The 15,459-nt window shown below is 39.1% G+C and overlaps 1 protein-coding gene and 1 long non-coding RNA gene across 3 annotated transcripts in view; one reads left to right on the plus strand and one right to left on the minus strand.

The window, feature by feature from the left end:
• The first annotated feature begins 3,326 nt into the window (after positions 1 to 3,326).
• The window catches only part of GDPD1 (glycerophosphodiester phosphodiesterase domain containing 1), a 50,792-nt gene continuing 38,659 nt past the window's right edge, over positions 3,327 to 15,459 (plus strand). For both annotated transcript variants that reach the window (XM_082372094.1, XM_082372095.1), the window contains exon 1: positions 3,327 to 9,197. In XM_082372094.1, coding sequence (XP_082228220.1) covers positions 9,056 to 9,197 — 142 coding nt within the window. In that variant the 5' untranslated portion in view covers positions 3,327 to 9,055. The remainder of the gene's footprint in view (positions 9,198 to 15,459) is intronic.
• LOC309618419 overlaps positions 10,333 to 15,459 on the minus strand; it is a 93,244-nt gene continuing 88,117 nt past the window's right edge. Inside the window, exon 3 of the long non-coding RNA XR_014238459.1 lies at positions 10,333 to 10,687. This is a non-coding gene — a long non-coding RNA (uncharacterized lncRNA). The remainder of the gene's footprint in view (positions 10,688 to 15,459) is intronic.

Below are 15,459 nucleotides of genomic sequence, written 5' to 3' on the forward strand. Positions count from 1 at the left end.
CGTGCTCCGCAACAAGAGAAGCCACCGCAATGAGAAGCCCATGCACCGCAACGAAGAGTAGTCCCCGCTCACCGCAACTAGAGAAAGCCCGCGCACAGCAACGAAGACCCAACGCAGCCAAAAAATAAATAAATTTTAAAAAAAGAAAAGGGAGAGAGAGAGAGAGGCAGAAACCACAGTATCTTTAAAAAAAAAAAACAACAAGATGATCCAGTAGGTTATCTGGTAATTGTATGAGGACTTAATTGCAAAAAAATGTCCTACTGTTTGGCTCACAGTTCTGGTACCTGAGTTACATTGTTTTGTTCTCACCATTTTATTCTTGGACTGATGAGATACCATATTTTAAATGAATGCTCTCTGAACTAAAACTTACTTATCCAGGATATTAGTACACACTTTATTCTTTGAAAATTGCTATACTATGAAACAATTTGCTAAGTGATACAAATTTTATCAATTCATATTGATATTAACTCTCACCAGCATCAACATGGTGACACTGATATATCACTAATTAGCTAAGTGTGCAAAATAAGTTAATATGCTAGAATTCTAGGGTGATTATATTTTCCTGGACACATTGATTTTGAAATGCTGAGCAAATAGAACTGGAGATTTTAGTTGCAATATACATGAAATGTAGTATTTGTTTTATTTATTTATTTATTTATGGCTGTGTTGGGTCTTCGTTGCTGCACGCAGGCTTTCTCTAGTTGCGGCAAGCGGGGGCTGCTCCTCATTGCGGTGCGCGGGCTTCTCATCGCGATGGCTTCTCTTGTTGCGGAGCACAAGCTCCAGGCACGTGGGCTCAGTAGTTGTGGCACACGGGCTTAGTTGCTCCACAGCATGTGGGATCTTCCTGGACCAGGGCTCGAACCTGTGTCCCCTGCATTGGCAGGCGGATTCTTAACCACTGCGCCACCAGGGAAGTCCCATGAAATGTAGTATTTGTTTAACACATCTTGCTACCAGCTTAAAACAGTTACTTAGGTTTTGATTTTTAAATCTATATAGAGAAACATAACTGGCAGCCAATTTAAAACTGTAATTTGATTAGGTGTATTTTTATGCCTATTTTACTGTAGTTTAATTAGGAAGAGAATCTGAGCCAATATGAAAATTAGTCTATATTCTTCTTTCATCTCAGCCTTATTTTTCATCCTTTTCCTTTATATCTTTCATTCCTTTTATATCAGTTTTAAAAATCACAATTACTTTTGTATTAAGCATAGTCTTTGGTAGTTGCATTTGGGAAATATAGCTAGATTGTTCTGTAGGACATATACTAATAGTTGTATTGTTTTTTAATAGCCTCTAAGACTTGACTAACAGGTTGTGTAAACTTGTAGGTCAAAGGAACTGTAAGAAAGTAGTATATGAGAACAAATAGATTTCAGAAGAGCAAACCTGTGTCTTTTTTTCTTTATTTCCTTTTTGATATCATTCTACATGGAACAACTTTACATCACTGCTTAAATTAGTAAGTGATTTTCCTTGATTATATTTGGTTACAGAAGCCACCTTAATTTGAATTTCTATAGCATTTTTAAATACAAAACTTTTTTTTTTTAAGTATTTACAGTGTTGTGTTAGTTCCTGGCATACAGCAAAGTGATTCAGTTATATGTATATATATACATATTCTTTTTATTTTAATATACCCTTGTAGCTTATTCATTTTGTACATAATAGTTTGTTCCATTTATTTGTTTGTTTGTTTATTTATTATTTGGTTGTGCTGGGCTCTGTTGAGTTGCGCGGGCTCCAGAGTGCATGGGCTCAGTAGTTGCGGTGCACAGGCTTAGTTGCCCAGCGACATGTAGGATCTTAGTTCCCGGACCAGGGTCAAATCCGCATCCCCTGCATTGGAAGGCAGATTCTTAACCACTGACCACCAGGAAAGTCCCTATATATACATATTCTTTTTCACATTCTTTTCCATTATGGTTTATTACAGGATATTGAATATAGTTCCCGGTGCTATACAGTAGGACCTTGTTTATCTTTTTTTTTATTGGCCGCGCCGTGCAGCTTGTGGGATCTTACTTAGTTCCCCAACTAGGGGTGGAACCCGGGCCCTCAGCAGTGAAAGCGCAGAGTCCTAACTATTGGACTGCCAGGGAAGTCCCTATCATTTTATATATAATAGTTTGTATCTGCTAATCCCAAATTCCTAATTTATTCCTCCCCCACCCCCTTTCCCCATTGTTAGCCATAAGTTTGTTTTCTATGTCTGTGAGTCTGTTGCTGTTTTGTAAATAAGTTCATTTGTGTCATATGTTGGATTTTACATGGAAGATATCATATGGTATTTGTCTTTCTCTTTCTGACTTACTTCACTTAGTAAATACAAAATTTGTATGCTATTTGTACTTATAACTTGCTTAAGACACAATTGCAGCACTTCTTCATGCTTGTTTTTATCCATAAATAGGTTTACAGGGTGTCACATTAGAGAAATGTGGACTATGCAGTCTGTATTGCTTACTACCTTTCTCTTTAGTCCTACAAACCTTATTTCAGCAAACTTCAAAAGTGATGATTTTTTTAAAGAAATTATATTTCTTCTGCAGCAGCATTTGCATTATCCTTTGCCTAGTAGATTTTTTTTTTTTGAGATATAAGCAGATGTTTCAAATTGATTCTTTTTAAGAATCACTAGGACAGAAGGGCATCCTTTGGCCTATTGGTAAATCTTTTGATGTGTCCTTGAAGAGTTGTATAGAATTAAAATTTTTAGGAAGTAAATCATATTTTATTCAAGAGTGCTTACTATTTAAAGGACTACTATGATAAGCCTTATAAAGTAAATTACATTAATCTAATTTTTTAAATGGTTTCATATGTTGGTTTACTTAAAATTAAGGCTCCCCTGCACTACTTAAACAGTGAGTTTGTTTCTTAGTTTAAAAAATTAAATTAAAAATTAAAAAGGACTTTAAAGGAACAGGAAAAAAATTAGAAAAATGGAACTAGAGAAGCCTGATTCATAAAAATAACAATAGCTACTGTGTACTGAATGGCACACAATAATAATAGCTATTTCTTGAATATCCTCTTGTTAGGTAATTTAGTAAGCATTTTGCATACATTGCCACTAATCCTCAAAGCACTGCAAGATAGATATCATCCATGTTATCAGGAAATTAAAACTTGAAGTGATTAAATAATTTGTCCCAGGTCATATAGCTAGGAAGTAGCAAAGTCAGAATTTAAATTGAGGACTCTGATTTCAAAGCTGTGCTCTACCTATGTTCTGCCTTCTTAGAAAATATAAAAATAAAAACTGCGTGTCAGTTTCTCCAACTGAATATTTTGATTCTGGTCTTAAGACTTGTGAATGGGTGAGTTTTGGGGTTTTTTTTTTTTAAGATTTATTATTTATTTATTTACTTACTTAATTTATTTTTTTTGGCTGTGTGGGATCTTCGTTGAGGCGTGTGGGATCTTTTGTTGTGGCGTGCGGTTTTTTTCTCTCTCTGTAGTTGTGGTGCGTGCGTTCCAGAGCCCGTGGGCTCTGTAGTTTGCGGCACGTGGGCTCTAGTTGAGGCGCATGAACTCAGTAGTTGTGGCATGCGGGCTTAGTTGCCCCGCGTGGGATCTTAGTTCCCTGACCAGGGATCAAACCCACGTCCCCTGCATTGTAAGGTGGATTCTTTACCACTGGACCACCAGGGAAGTCCCCTGGGTGAGTTTTTAATGTCAGAAAAATGAGGTATGGTACCCTTCAGACATCTTAATTTCTTTTAAGAGTGTAAATCTTGATTCTCTCTAAAACTGTTGAACCTTATGTTCTTATACCCTCTCTTGTTCCATATTATCTTCTGTATAAAATAGTACTATAGTAGATTGAAGCCAAAAAGAATTAACTCCACCGCTTAAGAAACGTGACAGTTTACTTAATCCTTGAGTATTATTTTCTCTAGAATGGTAGTAATTGTTATTTATTACAAAGGGTGGTTATGAGGATTGAAGGAGTATATATAAGGCACCTAATTAATAAATTCTTGATAATAATTATAACTTATCTTAAATTTACTTTTCAAAGGTATCCCATAATTCTAATAGTTTGGGAGTCTTGGTTAGTTTTAGGTCTACCTTTTATAATCAGGTAAACAGTGCCTAGTACATGTACCTGTGGTAAGCACCATGACATATAGCAGTTTTGTAGACTTGGCTTGCACCTTTCCTCTTGTATCTTTCTGTGGTCTTTTTAAAACTAGGTTTAGTTTTTGCTAGTTAGTCTGTTTATGCTTTATATAAAGCAGCCTCTCAAATCCTTGGCCATTTAATTGCCCCTTTTCTGTTCTGTCTCCCACAACTTTGTTCCTGTCCTAAGATGTGGCAAATAGGACTGCACTCAGTTTTTGGAACACTGCATAATTTTGCACAAATGCCAGCTAATAGTTTGTTTAATTTTTAATACTCTTTTTTTAAAAATTAATTAATTTATTTTTGGCTGCTTTGGATCTTTGTTGCTGTGCGTGAGCTTTCTCTAGCTGTGGCGAGTGGGGGTTACTCTTCATTGCGGTGCGTGGGCTTTTCATTGTGGTGGCTTCTCTTGTTGCGAAACTCGGGCTCTAGGCATGCGGGCTTCAGTAGTTGTGGCACACGGGCTCAGCAGTTGTGACTCGCGGGCTCTAGAGCACAGGCTCAGTAGTTGTGGTGCACGGGCTTAGTTGCTCCGCAGCATGTGGGATCTTCCCGGACCAGGGCTCGAACCTGTGTCACCCGCACTGGCAGGCAGATTCTTAACCACTGCGCCACCAGGGAAGTCCCTTTAATACTCTTAATAATGTTTATTGGCCTAAGTTGGCACGGCAGCTCATTGTGTTGTTGTCTTGAGATAATTTACTGCATCTCCTAACATTGGAGCCCATCTAAAGCTTCAGTGTGTTGATTTGTAAAATGGAGGTATTAACTCCCTCATCTACCTCAAAGGATAACTGTGGTTCAAACACTTAAAGAATGCGTTAATTGAAATCCTTTACAAACTCTAAACTGTATTATAAATATAAGGGAGAGTTATTATTCCTTGTTTGTAGCTGATAGCTTTGATCCAGTCATCTTTTAAATACAGTTTAAGTATTTTTCCAAGACCTTTCCATACTGAAAATAATCTTGCCCATAGGTATAGCAATGGTAATAATTTTCAGTTTGATTAGGTATAAGAAAAATTTCTAAAGTGTAAATTATATCTTGTGGTTCCTTTTTATTCCAGACACTCTTAGAGGACTATATTACCACAGTTGCTTATTACTTCCTTTCTCCTACAAAGTTACATGTACTTGAGGATCAAGTGACTTATTTATTTATTTATTTGGCTGCTGGGTCTTAGTTGCGGCATGTGGGATCTCCGCTGAGGCATGCAAACTCTTAGTTGCTGCATGTGGGATCTAGTTCCCTGACCAGGGATCAAACCCGGGCCCCCTGCATTGGGAGCGTGGAGTCTTAGCCACTTGACCACCAGGGAAGTCTTGAGTATTGAGTGACTTTTATCCTTTATATTATCGTGGCTATTTTCTCAATATAAAAGCAAGACTCCTTAGTTTACAATCCCATGTAAAACAATTTTTGTTTTTGAGCATACCTTTGTTGTTTTTGTAAAACGAGTATGTAGTCATTGTATCTGTTATTGTTTCACAGTTTTTTTTTAAACAAAGATAAGAATAAGTTACCTGAAGTTCTACTGCTTTGCTAATGCTCTGCTAACCAGTGGCAACATTTTAGTGAATATCCTTCTAAACATCTCATGCAGACAGGCATATGTGGATATGTATTCAATTTTACATATTGCAATCATAGAATATATCTTGTTCTGTAATCTACTTTTTTTCACTCTACAGTATATGGTAGACATTTTTCCTGTCAATAAACGAATGTATTATTAATAGCTGCATTGTTTTCCCTTATCATGATTTATATAATCTGTCCTTTATTGTTTGATATTTAGGTTCTTTTAAATTTAGGGCTTCTATGAACGATGGAATACCAGGGTGCATACATCTTTTATTAATACTTGTGAAATTTTCTTTGCAGAATAAACTCTTAGGCCTGGGATTGATGGGTCAAGGGATATACACATTTTACGTTTTGATATATTTTGCTAAATTGCCCTGAAGAGAGTTGAACCATGCTCTAACCTAGTGTCAGATTCCCACTGTTAAAGTTGAGAATCCTAATGGCAGTCTGCCAATCTGTCTGCACACTAGCTGTTTATTACAGCAGTTTTCTTATTTGGAATAGTATCACACTTTAATTTATGGGTTCCTTTAGAACTCTTGGGTAAATGCCTTCTGGTCCCAGTGATCTATGTTCCTAGTCAATTGCATCTGCTATCTAGAACCCTAATAATTTGGGCAATACAGTTGTAGGTGGGGTTGAAATGACAGGTTAAGGAAACATTTGACTAGCATGAATGTTCTTTTCACTATACTGCATCCTGGATCTGCTACCTCTGATATGCTTCCAAGGACACTTTTTAAGTGGGAATGTCCTTAATGCTATCTTCTATGAAGAGCAAGACTATTTTTCAAATCTTTTATTTTTCATAAGATCAGTACTATCTTCTCCAACCCCTTGAACTGAGTTAAGATTGATGACCTTGTTGTTATATCAGCCACTAGCTGTATAGTCTTGGGCAAACTACTTAACTTCTCCAGATATCAGTTTTCTCTTCTCAATGAAACAGGCCAGTGATTTCTCTTTTTTTTTTTTTTTTTTTAGTTTTTATTTTTCCTTATTTTTAACATTTTTTTGGCCATGCCGCACAGCATGCAGGATCTTAGTTTCCTGACCAGGGATGGAACCCATGCCCCCTGCAGTGGCAGCCCAGAGTCTTAACCACTGGACTATCAGGGAAGTCCCAGGCCAGTGATTTCTGATACTCTTTCAACATTTTCCCCCTATGATAATTGATTGCCTATGCTAATTGCCTTTCTTGGCTTAAATAATGTCTTATTAACTTTGGAACCTCATAAATTTCCCGCAAAATATGGCCTTCATCTTGGAAGATATCTCTCATCATATAAGTGCAATTTTTTAAAAGATGCTTTTCTACTATTATACTTCACCTGTTCTTTCATTGGTGTTAATTTTCTTGGGCCTGCACTAAGGCATGTGTGCTCCTGCTTGGTTACTTATTTTGAATAATTCTGTATACTTTCCCCAATTTTGTTGCCGAATCCTAACCACTAGGCCACCAGGGAATTCCCTAGGATACTTCCAGTGCTTTCATTTTACTAACTTAGATCCTCAAAACACTGCTCTGAGGTTAGATACTATTATCCCCCATTTTACAGATGTGAAACTGAGGCTTAAACTAAGTGATATGCCCAGAGTCACTCAGTTTGTAAATGGCATAGCTATATCTATGGGTTCTAGGGACTCCCCTGGTGGTCCAGTGGTTAAGACTCCATGCTTCCAGTGCGGGAGGTGTGGGTTCCATCCCTGTTTGGGGAACAAAGATCCCACATGCTGCGCAGTGTGGCCAAAAAGTAAATAAATAAATAAATCTATGGGTTCTACATTTAGAGCTCTGTCTGCTATGCCACTGGTGCCTCTATAGTTGAAGGTTAAATATTCTTAGTTACATTTTTTTCCTGGTAATATTTATCATATACATATGTCTATACTAATCATAAAGTAGTCATCAAATTTAAAGTTGCTGTCAAGAGAGATTTTGGAAAAGGGAAACAGAACCATGAGCACAGCTAATCTATAGGATATAATTTGACAGCCCTAAATAGATACTTTCCTTAATTCCTAACAAGTCAGTATTTTTCAACTTGTGAGTTCCCTTTAAATATTTTTAATTTTAAGTTTGGTTGTATGTGGAAATTTTTATGCTTAGTTCTCTTTCTTCTACAAAGGCTTTATCATTTCTTTGCGTATATTGGTGTTAGACCAAGAAATAAGACTACTGTGATGGTAAACGGATGCAAAAGTCTTTTTCTGCAACTTTTTAAAATCTAATGAAGGCCCTTGTTTTCAAGAATCCTCTAAATTTTATTTACTCTTCTTAAAGGAAGCTAGAATCTTTGGGAAGTCATTATTAACAGAATGTGTGAGTTGGAAGTTATCATTTAGTAAAAAATTCCTCATTTTACAGGTAAGAAAACAGAAGAAAGAAATTTGCTTAAGGCCGGAGTCAAGAATCACATGATTTTAAATAATCACTCTGCATTCTACTTCTGTGGGAGACCTGTTCTTCTGGCCAAAATTTCTCCCTCAGCCCTGGGTTAATTCTTTTGCACTTAAATGTGGCTCTTAGAATTAGTAGTTAGTGTGGGATGAAAGGAAATTTAGTTTCCAGTCTTCCCAAGACTTTTAAGTTATAACCTATAACCTTGTCAACGTTTCCTTATTTGAAACGGACTTGTAAGTCAACAAACATTTGACTGCCTATCGCGTACAAGGCATGAGGGTTTGCATTTTAACAGTAAAATGAGAGAGGAGAGGAGCCATCCCTCAAATACTTGACTGATAAACTAGTACCTTTTATGGTATGTGTGACAAAAGGGAAAATTCTCTCTCGGCTGGACAAATGGGTGTGTTTATTATTTGTTTTCAGTAAGCTTTAACTCGTTAAGAGTTCTTTGCATTTCTTCGACTAGGGCTAAAGACGCGCCCAGGAATCATCCCTTTTTGATGTGAACTTTCTCATTATGTCAGGCCTTCCTGAAGGCTATCCTTGAATGGCCTTTTCGGTCCGAGTGATGGCGAAGGCACTGGCGGGTTTCCAAGCATTCGCCTCAATTTGCGCTGCGAGTGGGACCACAAAGCTAGGTGACAAAAGCCGGCCCCGGGACCTCCGCCGGCTCCTACCCTGCAGCCGGAGCGCGCCTGCGTGTCGGAGCCCCTTTGTTGCTTGGCTGCCAGAGTCCGGCTGCGCCTGCGTGGTGGGCCGGCGCCGGCAAGTGCGCTGCACCGCTGCCACCGGCTGGGGGCGAGCAGACATCCCCAGCAGCTGCGCCGCCGCTGCAGCCGTTGCGACCGTCTCAGCGGAGTTCAGAGGGCCAGGCGGTGGGAGACTTCCCACAGGGCGGCTGAGATGTCGTCCACCGCGGCTTTTTACCTTCTCTCCACCCTGGGAGGGTACTTGGTGACTTCCTTCTTGTTGCTCAAATACCCGACCTTGCTGCACCAGAGAAAGAAGCAACGATTCCTCAGTAAACACATCTCTCACCGCGGAGGTGAGAGGGGTCCCCAGAACCAGGTGGCGGAGGTGGGGGAGGCTCCCCCCCCCCCTTGCCCCACCACGACTAGAGCTGAGGGTCCTCCGCAAAAGGCAGGCGGGTGGAAATACGTGAGAGTTTGAGGAAGGATGGGCGTGTGTGAATAAAGGGCTCCCCCGGAGGTGAAGGCAGTGTGGAGGGGAGATCGCCTGAAGGAAGGAAAGGGGTCTTGAGACAGAGCCAAGGTGGGGACCTCTCGAGCGCAGCGATGTCAGGGGTTCTCAGAAGGAGGAAGGACCAGGGTGAGAATGAAGGGTAGATGGAGGTTTCTCGGAGGAGGGAAGGATGATCGCAAGGTACCTTCCTAGCAGCGAGGCACAAGTGGGGAGCACCGGGCCGAGCCGGGGGTACCCCGCAGGGGGGAACCGGGAACAGACTTGTTCCGAGACTGCCAGTGGCTGAGCTTGTGGGAAGATGGGGTGAACTGCTTCCAGGGCTGAGGAACTGCGTGAACCTGGAGCGTGGTGCAGCCTGGGCATCTGCAGTCCCTGGGGGCCGGTCCCAATTCGCCCCTCCATCCCCGCATTCTAAACATGATAATTGAGAAGAGGGGGAAACCGAGTCCCTGAGCCGGGGACACGTCCCAAGGTCACAGTTATAGCTTGGGCTGGACTGGGGCAGAAACTGGAGCGTCCTGGTTCCCAAGGCTGCAAACCTCGCACCTGTTTTTTTTTCCAGCCCCACCTTGCACCCCAGCAATGACCGGTGGATTTCCAAAGACAAAAAGATGATTTAGTTAATGACAGGAGTGTATTGTTTGACGAAAACAAAGAAGTTTCTTTTGGAACAGTGTCTTGCCAAAAGGAACCTAGATGAACCCTCTCATTTCCCAGACAGCAGGCCAAATCTTTGCCTCTTCATTATTGTGCAATAATGTCTTTATTTCATTTCAAGCATGATGTATAAAATGTTGTGAGATTGGATTATTTCAATCAATTTTAGCTTGTTCTTTAGAGATGAATGTTAAACTAGGTTAAAATTGCTTGGAATTTACAGTCTAATACTAGAAATGGTAAAATTCTAGGAGTTTACAGTCTAAAATTTGATTTACTACCATGACTCCTTTGCTAACAAGAATTGGCCAGGAATAAGGTTTTTTTGGTTTTTTTAAATTTAATGAATTTATTTATTGGCTGCGTTGAATCTTTGTTGCTGCCTGCGGGCTTTCTCTAGTTGCAGCAAGTGGGGAGGTACGCTTCGTCGCGGTGCGCGGGCTTCTCATTGCGGTGGCTTCTCTTGTTGCAGAGCACGGGCTCTAGGCGGGCTTCAGTAGTTGTGGCACGTGGGCTCAGTAGTCGTGGCACACGAGCTCTAGAGCACAGGCTCAGTAGTTGTGGCACACAGGCTTAGTTGCTCCGCAGCATGTGGGATCTTCCCGGACCAGGGCTCGAACCCGTGTCCCCTGCATTGGCAGGCGGATTCTTAACCACTGCGCCACCAGGGAAGTCCTAGGAATAAGGTTTTAAATATCACAGAAGTACATTAGCATGCTTCTGTAAAATCTGTATAATTTTATCAGTCACACATAGTACTAAAGAGTGACTTCACTTGTTACGCTAGTCTCCTACTCATGAAAAGTGTGAAAGGTTTTAAGGGATCTATTACCAGCTAAATGCCATGTTATTTCTTATTTGGTTTACCCGTATTTTAATAGATACAAAGTTAAATTGTAGGATGACATATGACTACTAATGTGCCTTCAACCACTACAGCCAAAAAAACAACTTTTAGTGTTTGAGTTGTTGCCATAGAAGTATTTTCGATGGTAGTAGTCCTACTCTGGAGATAGTACCTTCTGCAGTTGTGTTTACTGATTTAAAAAAAAGAAAAGTGTGCTTACTAAAAACCCAAACCAAAACTATGTCCTCTAAAAAGCTATCTAAACGGTCGTTATGGGTGATCTAGATTTTATTTTAGAAGAAATAATCTTAACTCTGTAGGCTTGAAATATGTTTACAGTCCTAAATCACTGTAGTACATTCCTGTGTGTTAGTGCTTAATATGCTTTTGCTGAGTATGTATGCCAAATAATACAGTTGAATCCAGGGTAATAGAGGATCTATTTACTAAAAAACACTTTGTAACTCAAGATACTAAGTTTCTGGAAAATAATAGACTAGGAAGCAGTCAGCTTCTGCTTGCTTTTTATTTTTGTCTTGGACACTGATAACAGCAATCAGTGTTATCTGTGCATACTTTTCCATGCATGTCACTAACATTTGGGCTAATTCTCTATTGCCCTAACTGCAAATACCTGATATTTCATGAAAACCAGATGTATGATCATTCCAAGATTGAAACATTGATCATTATATATGTATAAAGTATATACATCTGAATTGCTTTAACTTAAAACTCTTAATGTGTACTATATTATGTCTGCTAGGAAAGCATTACCACCTGAGTCAGATTCTGGACCTATCACTAGTTAACCTTGGGAATAAGCCTTGGTTTTAGTTTCCTTATCTATAAATGGAGACCATTTACCTTGCTTCTCTTTGGGTTGTTATGAAGATTAGGTGTACAGAAAGCACTTTGAACACCATAAAATTGTTTAGAAATATAAGCATGGATACGGGGGTCACATTTGTATTTTGCAATAGGACTTTGAGTTGAGTGAGAAAAAATGAGATCACCCTATACTTAATGTTTTCAAAGTTTTTTTTGTTTGTTTGTTTTCCTTTTAATTTATTTATTTATTTTTGGCTGTGTTGGGTCTTCGTTTCTATGCGAGGGCTTTCTCTAGTTGCGGCAAGTGGGGGCCACTCTTCATCGCGGTGCGCGGGCCTCTCACTATCGCGGCCTCTCTTGTTGCGGAGCACAGGCTCCAGACGCGCAGGCTCAGTAGTTGTGGCTCACGGGCCTAGTTGCTCCGCGGCATGTGGGATCTTCCCAGACCAGGGCTCGAACCCGTGTCCCCTGCATTGGCAGGCAGATTCTCAACCACTGCGCCACCAGGGAAGCCCCTCAAAGTTTTAATGAACACTTTTTTTTTTTTTTAAGATTTATTTATTGATTGATTACTATGTTGGGTCTTCGTTTCTGTGCGAGGGCTTTCTCTAGTTGCGGCAAGCGGGGGCCACTCTTCATCGCGGTGCGCGGGCCTCTCACTGTCGCGGCCTCTCTCGTTGCGGAGCACAGGCTCCAGACGCGCAGGCTCAGTAGCTGTGGCTCACGGGCCTAGTCGCTCCGCGGCACGCAGGATCTTCCCAGACCAGGACTCGAACCCGTGTCCCCTGCATTGGCAGGCAGACTCTGAACCACTGCGCCACCAGGGAAGCCCGTAATGAACACTTTTGCCTTTTACTGATTGATTGTCCTTGAAAGTAGAAAATACTCTAATGTTTTAAAAATTAAGTGGTGTAGGCCTGCTTTGTTCTTACCTCGTTAAAGCGTATATTGTATTACATTATATTGTAATAGGATATCTGCTTCCCTTATTAGACTATGAGTTCCTCAAGGGCAGATTTTAGATTTTATTAATGCTTGGGTCTCTAGCCTCTAGTACAGATCCTAACATACACTTAAAATAATAGCTTATTGTCTGCTAATTATCTATTGTGTGCTAGGTACTTTCCATGTCTTTCCTTATCTGTTTGACCAAAGAACACTTTTTGTAACTACAATGTATTGATGAAATACCAATAGGACCAAAGATGTACCCTTTGGGTTAAATCGAGAGCAAGTCATACTCTCAAAGTCTATTTTTATAATTTCTCTATGAAATTATGAATTTTATTAATATTTTTACAATTGCATAAGTAACTCATATTCATTGTAGAAAATTTGGGAAATATAGAAATGAAAAAAGGAAAAATAGTTCCTAAAACTCACCATCCAGACATAATCTCTGTTAACATTTTGAAGTATGTCTTTTTTTTGTTTTAATATTTATTTTTATTTATTTATTTGGCTGTGTCAGGTCTTAGCTGCCGCACGTGGGATCTTCGTTGCCATGTGTGGGATCTTTTAGTTGTGGCATGCGAACTCTTAGTTGCGGCATGGGGGATCTAGTTCCCTGACCAGGGATTGAACCTGGGCACACTGCACTGGGAGCGTGGAGTCTTAGCTACTGGACCACTAGGGAAGTCCCCTGAAGTGTATCCTTTAAGTACGTATTTTACTACATTTGGAATCATACCGTATATACACATATTTCAGATGCCCACTGAGTTAACTAGAATTAGGATAGCAGGGAAATAACTTTTTCATACTCCCTAAACTATCTCTATGGGCCAGTTGAATTAAGCAACAGGCTTTAAAAAAAGAGATTCATTTATTAGGGTTTGGTGGCCAAAGAGTTAAAAAAAAAATCATCAACTGATAAAATCCTCGCTTTACCTTTTAATCTTTCACCCTTGGTTGCAAGGCAAAGTATTGCATAATCTGGGTATTTTGCCAGATTGATTTCGGAGGTGATAAGTTTGAGGGTAAATATTGCTCATGGACACTGGCTGCTTCTGAGTCCTAAACTTTGTTTGCTCAAGGAGGAAATTGAGGCATCAGTTTGAGTCTCAGAGTGTCACTGGAAGTATTTTTGTTCTGGTTTTTTATGAGTGTGTAAAGGGAGGGTAAAAGCAGGGGTTATCTATATTTCCCTGTATTTAAAAAAAATTATACATATTACGAACTTAGAAAAATTAAATATCGTTACAGAAAAATTTGAAAGTATGACAAGATAGCAAAAACCACTTATTGAAAAGAGCACACATATGGTGGTTAGTTGGGAAATGCTGCCGCTGTATCAATATACACTTTGAATATCATCCTTCTATGCTATTGATGTGTTTAATTTTTTTCTTATATCTGCAAATATATATTTCACTAATATTTTCCCCTTGAAATACAGAAACAAGTCCGCAGCGTTCCAGGGATCCCATATTGAGAAATGCTCTTTTATATATACCATCTCTAGTCCTTAAAGCTCTTCATGCTCTTGTAGAAATCATATATAGTTTCCAAGGTGCACTATAAATGTTGAATGAACAAGTGAATTTAGAAGTGGAGAATGAACTTACTTTGTTGCTTGATTTACTGAATAACTCCATTTTAAGTTGATATAAGATTATGTCTTCAAACATTAAAATATGTTTTATTTGCACTAAGCTGTCTTTCCCAATATCAGAAAATATTTAATTTGGAAGTTGTTCTTTTGTGGCTGGTGCACATTGTCATATTTGTCTTTGGTTTTATAAACATCACACACACACACACATATAGCATGTATACAAAAGATGTTAATGATAGTGGTGGTTGGAGGTTAACTGTAAAACAAGTCTACACTGTTTGTTGAATGTTTATTGGTATATAAAACATTTGGGAGATAAAAAGGAAACTGACCAGACATTTCTTTCCTTTACAGCATTTAAATCTAATTAAAGATACAAAAGAGAATGTTTACTTTTCCTATCCTAACAGAAATTAACCAATCACAAGGTAATTATGAGGCACTATATAAGAGAGGAAAGTTAACATAGAATGAAAAATTGGGAAATATAGCTTTGTATAGTATTAGAAAGTGAAGCTTTCTCAAAGAAGTGAAAAATGAGAACTGGTGGAGAGGGAGGCAGGGGAACATAAGCAGAGAAATTATGAACAAATTATAGTAGGACAGCATGTAAAATCTATGATACTCATTCTCATCCACATTTCATAATTAATTTCATGACTAATTAACAAACTTTTGTTTACATGTTGAATGGTTATTTGCAAAGCCAGGCATTAAGCTGCTTATTGAGGAAAAAGAAAAATTAATGGCAGGTGTGCTCTATGAATGATATGATGATAATTGAAAAGAGAAGGAATTCAAACCATTTCATGAGAGAAGAGCTATCACCAAATAATTCCTTGGAGAGGAATGGCATACTTTTAAATTAGTCCCTTAGTTACTCTCCGGGCTTTCACCATATGAATCTTAACAAGTAATTTGTGGGTATTATCACTGTGGGATTTATCTTCAAGCTTTACAAACAAGTATAAGAATATGGAAATAAGGACCAATATGAGTAACTTATGTGTAAAACTGAAATAAGGAGATATATGAATGGCAGCATAGAAACTGCAGCATAGTTAGTGGTAAAAAGGGTGGGATCTGAAGTCATACTGCTTTTGCTCGAAATTCAGTTCCCCTTGTTGGCTATGTGATCTTACCCAATTTTATTTCTGGAGATGCCAGAAATCTTGCTATGGTTGCGGGCATTTTAATGAAATAATATATAGA

This window comes from Balaenoptera borealis (genome assembly GCF_965194805.1).
Source record: "Balaenoptera borealis genome assembly, chromosome: 20".
In the NCBI taxonomy this organism is placed as follows: domain Eukaryota; kingdom Metazoa; phylum Chordata; class Mammalia; order Artiodactyla; family Balaenopteridae; genus Balaenoptera; species Balaenoptera borealis.